We start from the raw sequence: 17,567 nt of genomic DNA on the forward strand, positions 1-17,567 counted from the left end.
TAAGTTAATGTGAATCAGAAATAACTTTCAGTCCCTGGGAAATATGGGGAATAAGGTTTCTAATATAATTGACTCTATCCAAGTAACTTTATATATCAAGGAGTGTAGGCTCTGGAATCAGATGGTCCATGTTCCAGTCACAGCCCCACCACTTAATGGTGTAATGACCTTGGGTAAATTATTTGACTTCATGCCTTGATTATCTTCCCTACAAAGTGTCAGTAATAGTATCTATTATTATGGTTTGGAGGTTTAAGGCTTGGGTGGTCAAGGAAGGCTAGCTAGAATAGAGGGCATTAAAGAGAATCCTAATAGAGAGGTAGGTGTTGGATGGAATGATGATGGCCAATCCAGGCGCATCAAACTTGAGTGCATTAAACTACTGCCTGTGTCCAGAATTCTCTTTTAAATCGTTCATTCTAATTCTCATTTTGGAATTTTTTTGTTGAGTCTCTTGCATCGCTCCCATAAAAGACAAAAGGTAATTGCAATTAGCTGGAAGGGGAATTATCCATCAAAAAATAATCATAAGATGCTTTTTAATATTGCTACTCTTTCCAGCGTACTTCCTCCCTTCACCAATTTTTCTGCACATTCACTTGAAAGAAAATGAAAGCTAATTGCAAAAGCTTTAGTAAAATAGAATTGGGATAGGAAGGTTACTTACTTTGAAGTGCATTTTAAGCCTAAATTTAAAATAAATGTTTTAAATCAGATTAAGAGGTTTGTCTTACTGGTGTTACCACCAGTAAGAGCTTGTTCTATTAGCATATAATAAATTCGATGGGTTTTACTTAAGAACTTTACAAAGTCTTCTGTAATTCTACTTAACCAAATTCACTCAGATCCATTCTTTATTCTCTCTTTTTTCCCGTTTTCAACATAATAAAACAAATTATATGCTTTTGTTTTAGCTCTAGTATGTGACTAACCTGTTCTCTTCCCCCAACATGACTTCCCAAAACAATGTAGAGCCTCACTGATGAGGGGTTTTATCATATAGCCATGAGATTAAGACAAAAGGTTTATTTAGGCCTTTTAATGTCCAGGCATACACACCCAGGGTCAGTTTTCTTTAGTCTTTCAAGTCAACTTGTAGGAGTGGCTGCTTTACAGGTGAATTTAGCCATGGTTTTTTGCAATTTTGAGATATTCTGGCAATAGGTAAAAGTATTACAGCCTTTCTTCAGGACTTTTTGCTGTTTAAACTTTTCACAGTGTATTGGCATACAGAAAAACTTTTACTTGTTGATCACCAGAGCAGCAAGTATGAAAAATAAAGATCCTGGTAGGTGATGGAGGCTTTTGGCTTCTCATTGAGCAGATCAAGTGGGTTATTACTTTAGAGCTACTCATTATACACTACAGAAGGTCCAGGACTACTGTAGTGGTCTTGTAGGAGAGAGTAGATAAAACCCGTACATTGAATATCAACACTCCAGAGCTCGCTCTTTCGAAACACTGTGGTAACTGTCCGTATTTAGTCACTGCCAGATATCCACAGTGTAAAGGCTAAAGTAGGTTAAAGTTGAGGAAATGCTGTAGAACTACTCTTAGACCTTTACTTGGGGGTTAAAATTTCTTTGGTTGGACTTGGTCCTGGAGCATACAGAAAGTACATAAGAAAATGAGCTTTTTAATGTGTTTGAAAAAACTGGGCAGTTGTGATTGGTGAAAAGGGGTGATGCTCATGGAAGGGAAGGCAATATTACCACTAAGTGAAAGACGAAAAGCTTTTCAGACTATTAAGGTAACCAAAATCATGACCACACTGGTAAACTTATCAGCGTCTCAGTGGTTATTTTGTTTGAGTAAAACTTTAGGATGTAACTGGTATTTATAAGCTATGAATCTGTGGGAGGCAGCAGGGAAAGGGGCTTAAAAGTAGAACACATCTGGGTGGGAATCCCACCTCCCACATACCAGTTGGATAGCCTTTAGAAGTTAGCTCTGAATTCTATTCTTCATTAATAAATTGAGAATAATACGAAGGCACTTCTAAAAATAGAATTAAAAGATAATACAAATCTTTCTGTGAAGTTTTTGAAATACCTTCATACTGGCCATCCCAAATTGTAGCTAGAATTAAATGATGTGCCTTTTTTTTTTTTTATTAAGAGCTTAATGACTGCTAGCACTCCCACTCCCCAGCTTTCTGCACTCCCAACCTCTTGCTCCAAAAAGAAAATGCAATGAGGGTACACATCTAGGCAATCATGATGAATGTAATTCCAAACAATGTATGACAAAAGCAACAGAAAGCTCTTGGGACCAAGGTTTGCCTTTTGAAAAGTTAAGTGTTTTTGAAGGTTCTGCTTAATATCCCAAAAATGTGTTCAGTGTTCTTTTATATGAATAGAAGTGGGGTAGATTTGTTAACACTAACTTCATGTATCCATTACTGTGATCTGTATGCAGAGTATAATTATGTCTTACTGCCCTTTCCTCATAGTGTTTAACAGCCTTGAATGTAAATATTTAATTGCTCCAAAATCCAATATACTTGTAACATTCAGATTTTAGAGAATAATGAAGATACTTCCAAAGTGGGTGTGGGGGGTGGAGTTTAAACCCTTCCTTTACAAAATTATATTGTTTTGGATCTTGTCCCTATGCAAGTAAAATAAGAGACATTCATCCCTTAAATTCTTATCAAATATGAGGAAAGAACTGTACAAATTTGAGAGAAAAAACATATCCACAGAGACCCATCTAATGTTTTGTTTGGGGTTTTTTGGCATCAGGTCAGGACAGGAATCAAACCCTGGACCTTGTTGTTAGCACCAAAATTTCTTCTAACCAACTGGGCTAACCGGCAGCTCATCTAGCTTTTCTTGTTGGCCAAAGTAAAACCTGTCTTTACCTCACCTGGACTGCATTTCACATTTATTTCTCAAAAACTTCTAAAGAAGCAATTTGATGTTGTTGTTTTTTAAAGATGACCGGGGCCGGCCCGGTGGCGCAATGGATAGTGCACCGCTTGGGAAGCGCAGCGGCGCTCCCGTCCGAGGGTTCGGATCCCACATACAGGCCGGCTCCCGCTCACTGGCTGGGCGAGGTGCGGGAGCAACGCCGAGGCTTGCAATCCCGTTGCCGGTCCCCGGTCCGGTACGGGGGCAACACTGAGGGTTGCGATCCGTTGCCGGACACGGAAAAAAGACAAAAGACAAAAAAAAAAAAAAAAAAAAGATGACCGGTAAGGGAATCTTAACCCTTGACTTGGTGTTGTCAGCACGATGCTCACCCACTGAGCTAACCAGCCATCCCTATATTGGATCCGAACCTGTGGCCTTGGTGTTATCAGCACCACACTCTCCCGAGTGAGCCACGGCCCAGCCCAGCAATTTGATTTTGACAAAGCCTGATACTTGTGTTCAAATACACCTAAGGTTAATTTGTAGTTGTGTCATCTTGAATGATGTCAGCAAATAAAAATAATCTGGATATAGCTTAAACAATAGGTGTCTATGAAATCTAGTGAATGGGTGAAGTCAACCAATAGAAACCTTATCAAAAATGCTTAATCCACCAACTCAAAACAAAAGGCTTGTAATGTAACAACTCTCATCCATCCTCACTTCTGTGAGGTTTACTAGTGTTCTGGAAATGAATGTGTTTGAAGAGTGACCTCAGTGAAAATGACCAGGTGAAGTGAGCAAATTGAAGAGGATTATAAACTGACCCATTACTCACCTTATCAGGTCTAGCTTTTGTCCTACCAGCTGGCTTAGGTTTAGCTAGTCCTAGATGTGGTAATGACCTCATTCACTCTGCAAATAGGTGAAGACCTCAAATCATACTAAAGTACAAGTAAATTACAGGAAAAGTAGCCTGAAGTTTATGGTGCCAACTTTGAATAGCCCAACTTCTTGGAGACTTCTCAGGAGTTTGGGACCCTCTGATAATGAAATGCCAAGGTCCTTAGCTTCTCCCATTATACCTTGAGGCTCCTAGAATCTTTAAAGTTAAGATTACTGCCAAAGTAAACAGCACCTCTTTTAAGTTATATTCTCAACTTCCTTTAATCGTCTTTGCAAGAATTAAGCATCTTTACTCACCAATCAAGAAAATACAAGTTGTTTTTACAATTTATTTTAAACTAATGACATTAAAGTTGACAGGCCAAAAATAAAATACATAAAGCAATAGAGATTGTAGCTCCTGTACAATCAAAACTGTAAACACTGGAATAGGTTTCTTTGTTGTTATTTAAAATGTTTTTCTCATACACAAGAGTAATCATGCCTGTAGCTTAAGGAAGCTTATTTGAAACTAAACTTTCAGTTAGTGATACTGCAGGATCTGGTTAAATTGGATTAGATTGAATTTATGATAGGAAAACAAAGGTCCCTTAACCTCATTCCCCACAGTTAAGCAATAATGGAGCATCTACATTAGAACTGAGAAGAAAGTCTTGATGTATGTTCAGTGACTTCTCTTCAAGAAGGGGTGTTTCAGGAGCTGAAGAGCAGAAGGTCGCTCATGCTGGTCCCTAAGAAGGGAAAAACATGTTAGAAGCAGCACCCAGTAATGTGACTGCCAACGAGATCTGCTTGACTCAAATGTATACTTCAAAGATGAAGTACAACTTCTGACAATCAGACAGACTTGGGTTGCATCCAGTCTCCAGTTTTTTTGTTTGTTTGTTTTTTTGTCCTTTTTTTGTGACCGGTAAGGGGATCGCAACCCTTGGTGTGGTGTCGCCCGCACCGCGCTCAGCCAGTGAGCGCACCGGCCATCCCTATATAGGATCCGAACCCGCGGCGGGAGCGCCGCTGCGCTTCCAGCGCTGCACTCTCCCGAGTGCGCCACGGGGCTGGCCCCAGTCTCCAGTTTTTAACCGTGTGATCTCAGCAAGTGACTTGAACTCTCCTTGTCAGTAAAATGCAGATAATAAAAATACTTAACTCATTGGGAGAATTAAATAATATATGAGGGTACTTCAAAAAGTCCATGGAAAGACTTGTATTATCTTTCTATTCTATTTTTCCACAAACTTTTTGAAGTACCCTTATATACACAGCTTTTAAATAGTATCATTGTAGTTCAAAAAATGATAGCTATTGTGACTAAAATCTAGGCACTACTTTTCTGTGGTACTTTGATTCAAATTGTTTGGGGTATAATTTACACACAGTAAAATTCACACTTCTAGGTGTACAGCTTATTGCACTTTCAATTAACATTAAATTTACTTTTAAAATTTAGAGGCATTAGAATTCATAAAGACTTTAAAAAGTAGACATTTAAATGTGCTTTGGTGATAAAAATTGAAATTCCATTTTGGGCACTTTTAGGTGAGCACAAAGTACAGAGAGACAGTTGCTCAGTGCTACTGTGGTTTAGGTTTTTTCTTCAAAAAATTAAGAAGTTTTTGGAAATGCATCAATGAGTCAGTCAATGAACCAGTTAACTAATGAAACAATCAATAGTTACCTGCAATGACCTGTTCCAAAGACATTCTTTTGTTTAAATTGTCTGTCTTTTGACAATTTTGAGAGCAAAGTTACTACCAGGTCATTTCTCAGGTGAAAATAAAATATTTTTTAAGGTATTTTATTTTTATACATCATTCCAAAATAAAAAGCTCTCACTGTCTGGAGGACCTTTCTCCTACGTTCAAATTACACAGAAATCGCTCCCTTCAATAACCTTTCCTTGACCTGGCTACCATTTCTAGCTGCTGTCCTGTTTCTTTTATTCCTGCCAAATGTCTCTAACATGGCCAACCCTGATGATTTTTTTTTCAACATTTGTTATCTCTTAAATCCTTAACCATTTGGCCCACTCCTCTATAGAAATTACCGTCTTGAAATTAATCCAATTAAATGAACTCATCCTCCTTATTATCATCTCTGTAGCATTTTTTTGAAAATATTCACTACTCTCTCCTACCTACAACTATCTCTGCTTAACTTCATCCTCGTTTGACGAATGCTCCTTGACTAGGAATGTTGGAGCTAGGGGCCACCCTTTCCATACTGCAAGGGGCCATGTGAGTGAGCCTGAGGCTCCCCAATCCTTCCATTATGGGAAACTCTGTTCTCTTTGTTCTTCTCCCACCGTGGGGCAACTCCTCTCCCTCCTCTCCTTCCTCCCTTCCTTTCTCCAATTACATGCTAGACTTGATGCTATGTGAGAATTTTCCCTTGTGAGAATTTTCAAGAACATTTTTCTGGGAGGGGGGAGCGGGAAGGAGGAAAAGTAGCAATTGGTAAAGGAACACAAAAATCAACTATATTGTACATTGATAAATTAAAAGAAAAAAAAACATTTTTGTCTGCCCCCTAAGTTTTTTCATGACTATAGTTATCTATCTTATAATGATTTTTAAATATGCACCTCCATATTAATTGCTTTCCTGAGGCCCAATCCCGTAACTTCAAGTGTCAACTTCCTCTACTGTTCTTCTCTCACACCTTTATTTTTCTCATAATCCAGACTCAAAACCATGAAATCCTATCATTCTTCTCCATTACCAGTCCTGATTCACCTTCCTCTTTATGATCCCATGGCTTCTACCACTATACAAGTCCAAGCTCTGGATTCCTGCATGGCCTCCTCGTCTCCAGCAACATCCATTCTAGGCCCTTTAGCACACTGCCATTTGACTGGCCTTGCCAAAGACCTTTTTCTTCATGGCATTCTCTACCCTAAATCCTTCGCAGCCCTCTGCTCCTCACTGTGTATTGCATCCTAGCTAAACTCTTTGGTCTGACTTTCCAGAACTTTCAGCCTGCCCATAGCCTGCCTCATCCACGCTTATTTCTCACTGCTTCCCACTATTCAGGCCTTGCTCCTGGTTCATCTGATCACCTCTATCTCTGAATCTTTATGAGTGCCTCACCCTTTAATTTCTGGCTATCCACACCTCCAAGGATATTGTTATGGACATCAGGTGAAATGCTGGAGTCCTTAGGGTCTTTGCCATAGAATTTCAGGAGGTGATTATATGTTTGTATATGACACTAATTAGGTAAGGTATGTTGGTAAGTCTCCCGAATGATTATTGACTATTGCTTCCTAATTGTGTGCCCATGCTCTGATAAGCAATTTACATACACCATTTCACTTAACCTTCACAACAACCCTCTTAATTTATTATTAGTGGTGTGAGTTGTGTCTTGCTTAGTTTATGAAGCAAGGGCTCAAAAGGAGAGCCACAAAAAAATATTCTACCCTTTCTCTATAAAGCTATTTGGGAGGATGTGTGTGTTTAATAACAACTTGAAAGAAAATGAGAATAACAAGTGGTTTCTAGCTATGAGTCAGTAATAGGTAATTGTTAAATTCGGAACAAAGCAACTACAGCAGTTTTAAGAGCTAAAACCAGTCTCCAAAACAAGTATTGGTCCACATAATATGCCCAACATCTTTATGTCCCTTTTGTGGGTTTGTTTTTGGAAGGGGAAGCAGCTCTGTGCCTAAGGCTCTGTCCACAAAATCCGTGGTGGGATACCTGAGGTTTGATGCCCAGAATTGCACCCCTGGATTAAGTGATCCTGTCCTGGCCCCTGGATTTTCCTAAAATCAGCCAGGACAAACTCATGCATATGTGCTGGGCAAGGAGCCAAAAAGACTGAAAGAAGCACATTCATTGGCAGACAGATCAGAAAGGCAAAATAAACCCCCTGAGTGTTGGGGATTGCCCTATGTGCTTGCTAAAAGCTGGAGCACCAGAGTTTTTCATCTAGGGATAAGAAAACACCCTTCTTTGAAAGAGAGGAAATTGAGTTTTGAGTCTCAGACTTTACATGTCCTGCAACTAAATGTCGAGCCTCACTTGGTGGATAAGTTTAGGCTGCTCTGCATCACCCTAGAGGTGGGCATGGACTCCAGCCTCCCCACCCCTCTTTACCCCACCACCACCACACATGCACCCACATATACACACTTTAACCGGAGCCATCTCTTGCTTTTATGTTTTATTCTTTGAATTAAGAATTCATATGACCAGAGGGTGCCTCGCTAAAAGTTTGAAAACCACACCACTAGTTAATCTCTATGGTCCTTTACGATTCTAACATTTCACTCAGAATTTCATTCCATAGATATGAGAGAGAATAAGGGAGGGGAAAACAGGTAGTTTTCTAGGGCTTTTCTGCTTCCCAAGTACACCCCCACTCAATGCTTGAAATGCTCCAGTTAGAGGTTTTTTTCCTTTGGCTCAAAATGTTTCCCCTCACTTTAAATGCAAGATGTTATTTTACCATAGCCAGTCCCCAGAAAGATGTCCTATTGGTAAATAAGTAGATCTTTAGCAAATTTTGCAAACCCATTGTTTTGGGGAAGTACTGTCAGGACCTGATAAGACATTTAATTGAGGCACTTCCTACCCGAAGCATTGCCTCTCCAGCCTGATATGACAGTCGCCCAATAGGACTGATCATGATTACTTTCAGCACAAAATCACTTCCAACTTGATTTTATAACTAAAACAGAGATTTTAATGGGCCAGTAACTGCAGGGGACATGTCAGCTGTTTGGAATCTCGGTATTTGTCCTCCTCCTCCTACTTTCAGTTTCTTACCTGGTTAGGCACATGCACACGAAGTCTGCTGCGTTTTCTGAGAAGTGGTCTGGTAAAGGAGGCATCAACCCTCGGTGTGCTCCGATGTAAAACATGGCTGCCATCCTGTCCATGGAAGCCAGTGGAGGCTTCCCTGTGGCCATTTCAAATACAGTGCAGCCAATGCTCCAGATATCCGATTTCCTTCCATAGCCAGACTCGTTGATGACTTCTGGGGCCATCCAATATGGAGTCCCATGCATGGACTTAAGCATGTCACTGTGGGTGCCATTTAGGCCTGCCCAGGCCAGACGTTTGGCACAGCCAAAGTCAATCAGCTTTATTATTCCAGTTGGCATGAGCATAACATTATTTCCTTTGATATCTCGATGCACCACACAGTTCTCATGGAGATAAGCAACACCTTGCAGAATTTGTTTTGTATATTTACAGAACACCATCTCAGGCAATGGCCCAAAACGGTTTATAATACTAGAGATTGAGCCACCAGGAACAAACTCCATAAAAATGCTTACAATGTCTTCTTCCAAGCATGTCCCCAAATAGGCCACAATGTTGACATGTTTCAGTGCTTTGAGCAAATCTACTTCTTCCTGAAGTTTCCGGTATTCTTTTTCATTAGCTAATTTATCAGAGGTATCCAACGCCACCTGTTTTACAGCTATTAGCTGTCCTTGGCTAGTGAGACCACAGTATACCTAGAAGCAAACCAATACCTTATTATTAAATATAAATGACATAACTTGTTTACAAAATACTTCATATGACATTTGACTTTCCCTTCTCCTAAATCCTTTTCTTTCATTAAGTTGATACCTCCCCACCTAAATGCAAAGTATTTAAGCAAATTCAATGTTTCGGTGGAACCAAGATAGGGATGAGCAGCATGGAGAATGGATATCATATTGACTTGGAGTCAAGTGGCTTGGGTTGGTTAGAATCCTGGCTTCATCACCTTCCCTTAGCTGTATAACTTTGGGTAACCTTTTCGACTTCAGTTCTTCTCATCTGTAGATTTTTTTTTTTTTCCTTTTTTTTGTCTTTTTTTTCGTGTCCGGCAACGGATCTCAACCCTCAGTGTCGCGCCCGTACCGGACCGGGACCGGCAACGGGATCGCACCCCTCGGTTTTGCGCCTGCACCTCGCTCAGCCAGTGAGCGGGAACCGGTCTGTATGTGGCCTCCGAACCCTCGGCAGGAGCACCACCGCACTCCCAAGCGGCGCACTGTAGCAGGGCGCCCCCCGGGCGGCCCCCATCTGTAGATTTTTTTTTTTTTCCTTTTTTTTGTCTTTTTTTCGTGTCCGGCAACGGATCTCAACCCTCAGTGTCGCGCCCGTACCGGACCGGGACCGGCAACGGGATCGCACCCCTCGGTTTTGCGCCTGCACCTCGCTCAGCCAGTGAGCGGGAACCGGTCTGTATGTGGCCTCCGAACCCTCGGCAGGAGCACCACCGCACTCCCAAGCGGCGCACTGTAGCAGGGCGCCCCCCGGGCGGCCCCCATCTGTAGATTTTTTTTTTTTTCCTTTTTTTTGTCTTTTTTTCGTGTCCGGCAACGGATCTCAACCCTCAGTGTCGCGCCCGTACCGGACCGGGACCGGCAACGGGATCGCACCCCTCGGTTTTGCGCCTGCACCTCGCTCAGCCAGTGAGCGGGAACCGGTCTGTATGTGGGATCCGAACCCTCGGCAGGAGCACCACCGCACTCCCAAGCGGCGCACTGTAGCAGTGCGCCACCGGGCCGGCCCTCATCTGTAGATTTTCATAGATTTCTATGATGACTACATGAGATGATGCTTTGGGGAAACTCCTCACCGGGTAAATGAGATAGGGCTAGTTCAGCTCTAAAGCTCTCTGGAGAGAAGAGACAGGTCTTGGCACTCACCCTCATGATGTGATCTCAGTGGTTTCATGTCTTCCCACTTTCTCACTGATTGCTGAAATGTCTCCAACTAGAGATGGCATAGGACATGTTTGTGGGCCAGTCTTTACCCCTCTACGTAACTACTATCTAAAGTGCTAGGAGTTTAGATGGTCTTTTATGCAAATCACAAAATGTAAGGAACATCTTTTGTTTTTGCCATCCAGCAATGATTCTCCCAACTTCCAGTAACATATTGAGTTGTTGAAGGAACAGATTTCTTTCCCATTGGATTTGAACCTGATAGAATGGGAGGCTAGAAATGCAGTGGCCATTGTACCACCACATGAATCCTGAGAACAATAACCAGACAGAGAAACCAGATCCTGATGACACTGACCCCTGAAACTACTTGTGCCCAGAGCCAGACCTACTCCAGACTTTTCAGTTACATAAAGCAATACACATCTGTTCCTTCAAGCCAGTTTGGGTTGGGTTTTCTGTTACTTTCAACTGAAAGAGTTCTAAGTAAAAGGGTGCAGGAGACTGGTGGGGAGGATGGTTAGGGGAGAGGGAAGGATCAAGGAGGGGTGGAGAGTTCTGATGTCAAGTTTCCAGTTTAACTTACTGTGCCGTAGGCTCCCTTCCCAAGGATCTCACCCTTGGTCCACAGGATAGGTTCTTCATATTTTAAACTATTTTCAGACAATGTCTTCTTTCCATTTGAGTTAAGAAATTTCTCCTCCCTATCATGTATCCTGAATCCATTACTACACCTCTGGAGGAATGAGAGAAAAAGAAAGGTCACCATTAAACTCTGAGCGGTTAGGACAGAGGGTGGAGGTTAGAGTCGAGTCTCCCTTTCAATCACACCTGCGCATAGTCATTCTTCTCGTTCACGGGTAACTTCTGGAGACACAGTTTTCCCAGAAATGACCAAGCAGTATATCTCAGTTGTGTTCTTCAGCCTTGTTAATTGTACACATTTCTAAGTCACATTTTGGTTTGTATATTTTATAGGAGGAAGTCTTAGGCCTGTTCACTCACCACTCACAGAACTGAGGCCACCAGAGGTGGGGGAGGGGGCAGTTAGTGACAAATTGGTAAAGGGCCACAAAAAATGATTACATTGTGTAGTGTTGAATATACTAATTATTCTGATTTGAGCATCACATATTGCACACAGGTATTGATAGTCAACGTTGTACCCCACAGTTATGTACAATCATGTTTAAATAAATAAATATAAATAAATAAGGCAGCTCTGAACCAGAAAAAATTTTAAAAATAAAATGAGATAAAAAGTCATGGAAAGGTTCAATTTATCTTTTCATTCTATTTTTCTGTAAACTTTTTGAAATACCCTTGTACATATGCAAACACATACACGTTTACACACAAACACATCACAAACACACATACAAATTGTCTCTCCTCACTCTCTCTCTCTCTCACACACACACACACACACACACACATACAGAACCATAACAAAGAATTTAGGTGGTCAAGACCAGCCACAATAGACTGAAGATCCACAGTAGTGAAGAACCTTGCTACTCAAAGGAGGATGTGCAGACCAGCTGCATCAGCATCACTAGGGAGCTTGTTCGACGTGCAGATTCTTAGGCCCCAGATATGCTGGATCAATGCCTATATTTTAACAGGATCCCCAAGAAATTCACATTCATAGTATACTTTTAGAGGCACTGCCCTTGAAGTCAGAAAACAAGTTTCTCTTTGGAGAACTTAGATCACGTTTTCCAATTGGTTGATCAGGACCAAAAATGCTTCATTTTGATCTCCTCTATTATTAATCTTAAAAATAAATAATGATGGTGATGGGCAAGGTGAAGGCCATTTAGGAACAAGAGATCCTGCAGGGTCGCCTTTCTCATGAACATTTAGGTGTCTCCGAAGAGCTGTTTGGGTCCTTCCTACACAGCCTCTCACGTTTCTATCTACACTGAAATTTTGGATACTGCTCAGAAAAGAAAAGGTCACAGCAGGTCAAAAAAAAATTTTTTTTTAAAGATGACTGGTAAGCGGATCTTAACCCTTGACTTGGTGTTGTCAGCACCATGTTCTCCAAATGAGCTAACCGGCCATCCCTATATAGGGACCTGAACCCGTGGCCTTGGTGTTATCAGCACCACACTCTCCCAAGTGAGCCACGGGCTGGCCCTGAAGGTCAATTTTTGACTCCATGATTGCACAGTGGTTTTAGGCACTTATTATGTTTACAGGTTTGTCAGCTGTTCGATTTGAAATGGCACAGTGGTAGGCCCGTCTCACGCACACAGGCAAGCACACATATATTCCTACTTCCCACCCCAGCCTGGAGGCTTCTCTGAATCATTATCCACCTCCCAGCAGAGACCAAGTTCACTGTGAAGGTGGAGCTGGCCTTTTCAGACAAGAAGTATCCCCACTGTGTAGTGATTAAGGGTGTCTAGCTGCGTGATTTTCTAAACCTCAATTTCCTCATCTATAAAATGGGGACATATTAGTGCCTATAGTACTTAGAGAGCTATTATGAAGCATAAAAGGAGACACCGTGATGTGTCTCACTCACACATGATAAGCTCTCAGTAAACCTAGCTATGCTACAATTATTTACCTTGTGTGTTCTTCTTGTTATTTATTTGCATTTTGGAGGGTTTTTTTCTCTTCTTTTTTTCCTTGTGTGTTCTTCTGATTAACTATTTAAAAATAATTATTCCTAATCCTAATATAGGGTGGATATAATGTAATATAACCTGAGTTCGCATTCAATAAATAAGATTTCAGCTTCACCTACTGTTTCTGTCTTTAAAATCTGAGTAGACCAGGAGGCTCATGTACTTCAGTGAAAACCAAAACCAACAAAACCCAACTATCTGTTGACATTCTTCTTCCCTACTTCCATGCCAAACAAAAAATTTTTTGTTTTGTTTCAAAAAAAAAATTTTTTTTTGTTTTGTTTCAGGATTTTTGCTTATGCTTCCTTGAAAGCAATGGCTGAATCTTGTACACCACTATCTCCCTAGTTCTTGGCCCAGCACCGAAAACACAGTAGACGTCAATGATATTTTTGTGTTAAAGTAGTGAACCACCTGAGAGCTAATGCTCAGGTGCGGGGAATCTTTAAGAAATATACATTTCATGTCTTCATATGAGCAAAATGTTGAGCTACTGTAGGGGCCATGTTCGTTTCTTTCTATCTCACACACCACCCAGAGCAATGCTTTATTTATAATTATCTCTCTGCTGATAACTGAAAATTATCTTGCCATTGATTGAAAATTTCATCATCGAATAAAATGCTGACCTATTTAAATAAATAGTTTTGCTTTATTATTTTACTCAAAGTGATTTCATTGCAGTGTCAAGCTAGCTAAATTCCAGAAGTAAAGCAACATAAGGAAAACGTCCTAGCCTGGGAGTCAGGGGACCTGGATTCTAACCTTGAGACTAAACAATGAGAACTTGAAGAAACTGTTTAATTGCTTAGGGTTTATCATTCCTCAATTGAAAATAAGGGGTTTGAGCCAAATTGTCTCTAAGGTCCTTCCCACCCCAATGAATCTCTGATTCTAATAATACCAACCTGCATTTCAACATTTGTTGCTTCTCTGCCCAAGTCTTTTGTGGTATTTCCTCTCCTACTAAGCACAAGATTTCGGTTTTCAGGATCTGTTTCACTTGCCATTATTTGGCAAGAGTTATTCTCTTTCTCATCAAGAGCTAATAGTTCTGCAGCAAGACAACCTAATAGTTCATCTGTCAATTCTTCATTCTTTACAGAGTCCAGAATTTCTTGGGAAATTGAATTTGCATCATTTAAAGTTTTTCCGAATGTTTGATATGTGAATGACTTACTTGCTAAACTATCATGATCCAAAGAATGTGCCCAGTGTTGATATGTATGGGAAGATGCATTTTCTTGTTTCTCATGGAAAGAGAAACTCATAAGTGTTTTAGACTTATCTGAAACACTATCAAACTCAAGATCTTTAGTTAAAAGTTGGCTGGCATTTATTTTACCAAGAGATGCTATATTCTGCTTTTTTTGCAATACATGCTTGTTAGAACTCTTCTCAGTGGGCACTGCCCAGCTGTTTTCTGAAGAAACAAATGGGGTTTGGTGATGAAGCTCTTCAAGTTCTTGCAGATCTCTAAGGCTTGTGATGAGTACGTGATGGTTAGAATTGTCTCCTTCATCAGCAGATCCTTCCATACAAATTTTATTAACAATGGATAAATCTGAGGCAGGAAGGAATTTGTTCTGTTCAGTGGACTGCTCAAGAGTATGAGCCAAGTTTATGGGCTGAACTTCATCTTTGGAAGATAGAAAGTCATTGCCTGAAGATTTTATCTGCCAGTCTGTTTCTGAAATATCATCATTTCCAATGTCTTGTAGGTGGCTACCTACAGTCTCAAAACTCTTTTCTTTAGAAACTAAATCTTTGTGCTTTTGTTTAATGCCAAGTGAAGCCTTTGGGAGTTTAGTATGTGGTTTTTTCTGAGAAAGTCTTGTTCTACTATCGCTGTTCCTGTCACTGTGTGAAGATCGACATTTACTGGTGACACATCTGCCCGGTGGAACTGAGCATATCTGGCGGTTATATTTGTTTTCATGCCGTTCCACCTCTCGCATGTGACAATAAACAGGGGTCCCAAACATTTCATAGATTCCAGGTCCATCAGCAGCTGAGTTGATTTCTTTGAACATGTCACTGTACTTAAGATCTAGGTAATTTAGTCTTGGCTCTGGTGGTTGAAGAGAGAGAGAAACACATGACTTTTTTATTCCTGGATTTTTACAGATGCAAGGAAATGATTGTTTTTTAGGTTTCTGAGTCCGGTAAGTTAATTGCTTCTTTTCTGTCTGCGGCATTCTCCTTTGAAACTTGGGCAATTGCCGAGGCTTGGGGTCAACAAGCCCTAACGCAGGGAAAACTTGAGGTTTTATGCTGGTTTTATGTGTGGTAGGCTTAATGGGACCTTCAAAGGAAATCATGAAATTCTGAGCTGTCCTGTTACTTGTCTTGGTCTTCGAATCCAACTTATTTCTATGTGTATTCACCTTATACATGTCATTTTCCTGGTGGGCAAGTTTGTTGAAGCTATTGCTGTTAAGAACAGTGCCCTTTCTTTTTTGGAGGTTTGGTTTGGTTATAGCTGGTTCCTTGGGAGTTTCATCTCCAGGGAGAGTGATGTGGATAAGAGGCACCATCCCATTCACTTCTGGTTTGGTTGCTTCTGCTATTGATATTTTTATGTTTGTCTCCATGCCACTATGACTTTTTGGAAGCTTCTCAATGGGTCCATCAGAGACTACATTGGACAAGCTTTTAAATACAGTAAACTCTTCTAAAATATTGTCCGGTTGAATTGCTTCACCCTTAGGTAATGAAGTGCTTTTTGAATCAGCTGTATCGTTTCTAATCTCTTCATCCTGGCTTGGAGTTATTTCTGAGTGCCGGGCTTCTTGGAGCTCACTTAGAATGGTACATACAATTTCTGAATCTTGTTCATAGTTTCTGACTACTGAACTCTCTTTCTTTCTTGATGGAAAATTTTGAGAGTTTTCTTCTGATTTTCTCATTTCACTACCACAGCAGTCAATATTCTGTTCCCTATCTGTAGGAATACTGCCTTCCTTAAAATTCTCAAAGGACAACGAAGACTGCCCTTTTTCAAAGTGAGAGATTTCAATTTTGTCACATCCTTCTATTTCCTTGGATTTCCAGTTCTCCGTCTCCAGGTGTTGTCTGTGGTGGTTAGCCTTCCAAAAAGAGCACATATTTCTTGACCAAATGGAGCTATCAGAAGACCTGAGGGTCTGATCCACCAGCACCTTAAGTGAGGCTTCCTGCTGCTTCTTTGATGAAGTGAACTCATCAGAGTGACTAACAGGCTCTTTGAGTTTAGGTACTAAGGACGTGAAGCTTGGAATATTTCTTTCTCTCTCTTTTGAAACCTTGTGATTTGAGGGGATAGTATGGACATCAGATCTAATGGGCAAGAATGACAATGGTGGCAGAGGGAACTAAAAGGAAAGAGAAAAAAAGCTATGAATGCAGAAACTTAAATAAGTAGCATGTTATCTACTTCAAAGTACTATGAAGAGATTCTAATATTCTCTTAAGGAAGGCCTTTAAAGTACAAAGCTATCCTGCAGATCACAATTTTTAAAACTAAAATCTCATTCCCAATAGTTCTTTAGAACCAAGGTAAATCAATACTTTTAAAAACCAAGATTATTATAGATGTAAATATTAATGGTTATATATATTTTAATGAAGGTCCTATAATGTAAATGTTAAAAATGTAAGATAAGAAACATTTCCTTTCTGTCCTCTGTTTTTTACTTTCCAGAGAATTAATTTAAGATTTTTGAAATCCCCATTAGAACAGTTTAAAATTATTATTACATGTACTTTTACAGTGATCATTTGGTTATTGACTACCTCAGAATTTGTATCTGGAACACAACTGCTCATCATTGTTTTGCAGAATTGTCTGCTTGAGGGCGGCTTATAAAGATGGCTTTATACCTGAACATTTGCAACCCTGTGGCTTTTCATTCTGCTTTGCCCTCCAGCTATTTTCAAACTAAGCTCTTTTATTATTATCAACCTCTAGAGGTCAGTATAACCCAATAGATAATATTCAGCTTTGTGGCCATTATCAAACTCCTTAATTTTATGCTTTTTTTCATTGTGGCCTTTTCCCGTGTTTACAGATTTGATACCTAATTATATGAGAATGCTTACAGGCATGGATCATGGGTGGCAATTGAGAGCTATATGTTTAATTTTCATTCTGCTGCAGCCATGTGTAAGAAGGAAGGAAAAGGGAGCTAACACTAGAAACTTAGGCATTAGAAATAGGTGAGATACAGTAAATCCCCCAGCTTTATTGTCCTGATGACTTTCTTTATTTCTCAAAAATAATTTAGGAAATAATGGCAGATTCTCCCAGTACTTAAACATCTCCCTAGTAACAGCCATTAAATTTTTTTTTTTTTAAAAGATGACCGGTAAGGGGATCTCAACCCTTGGCTTGGTGTTGTCAGCACCACGCTCAGCCAGTGAGCAAACAGGCCATCCCTATATAGGATCCGAACCTGTGGCCTTGGTGCTATCAGCACCGCACTCTACCAAGTGAGCCACGGGCCGGCCTAGCCA

The 17,567-nt window shown here is 40.4% G+C and overlaps 1 protein-coding gene across 1 annotated transcript in view; it reads right to left on the bottom strand.

The window, feature by feature from the left end:
• Window positions 1-4,081: 4,081 nt before the first annotated feature.
• MAP3K19 (mitogen-activated protein kinase kinase kinase 19) overlaps window positions 4,082-17,567 on the bottom strand; it is a 45,375-nt gene continuing 31,889 nt past the window's right edge. The window contains exons 8-11 of the mRNA XM_008583611.1: window positions 13,982-16,426; window positions 11,021-11,170; window positions 8,531-9,228; window positions 4,082-4,492 (exon numbers count right to left, since the gene is read on the bottom strand). Of these exons, the coding sequence (XP_008581833.1) occupies window positions 4,426-4,492; window positions 8,531-9,228; window positions 11,021-11,170; window positions 13,982-16,426 (3,360 nt within the window). The 3' untranslated portion in view covers window positions 4,082-4,425. The remainder of the gene's footprint in view (window positions 4,493-8,530; window positions 9,229-11,020; window positions 11,171-13,981; window positions 16,427-17,567) is intronic.

The sequence above is a fragment of the Galeopterus variegatus genome, unplaced genomic scaffold, assembly GCF_000696425.1.
Source record: "Galeopterus variegatus unplaced genomic scaffold, G_variegatus-3.0.2 Scaffold98, whole genome shotgun sequence".
In the NCBI taxonomy this organism is placed as follows: Eukaryota; Metazoa; Chordata; class Mammalia; order Dermoptera; family Cynocephalidae; genus Galeopterus; species Galeopterus variegatus.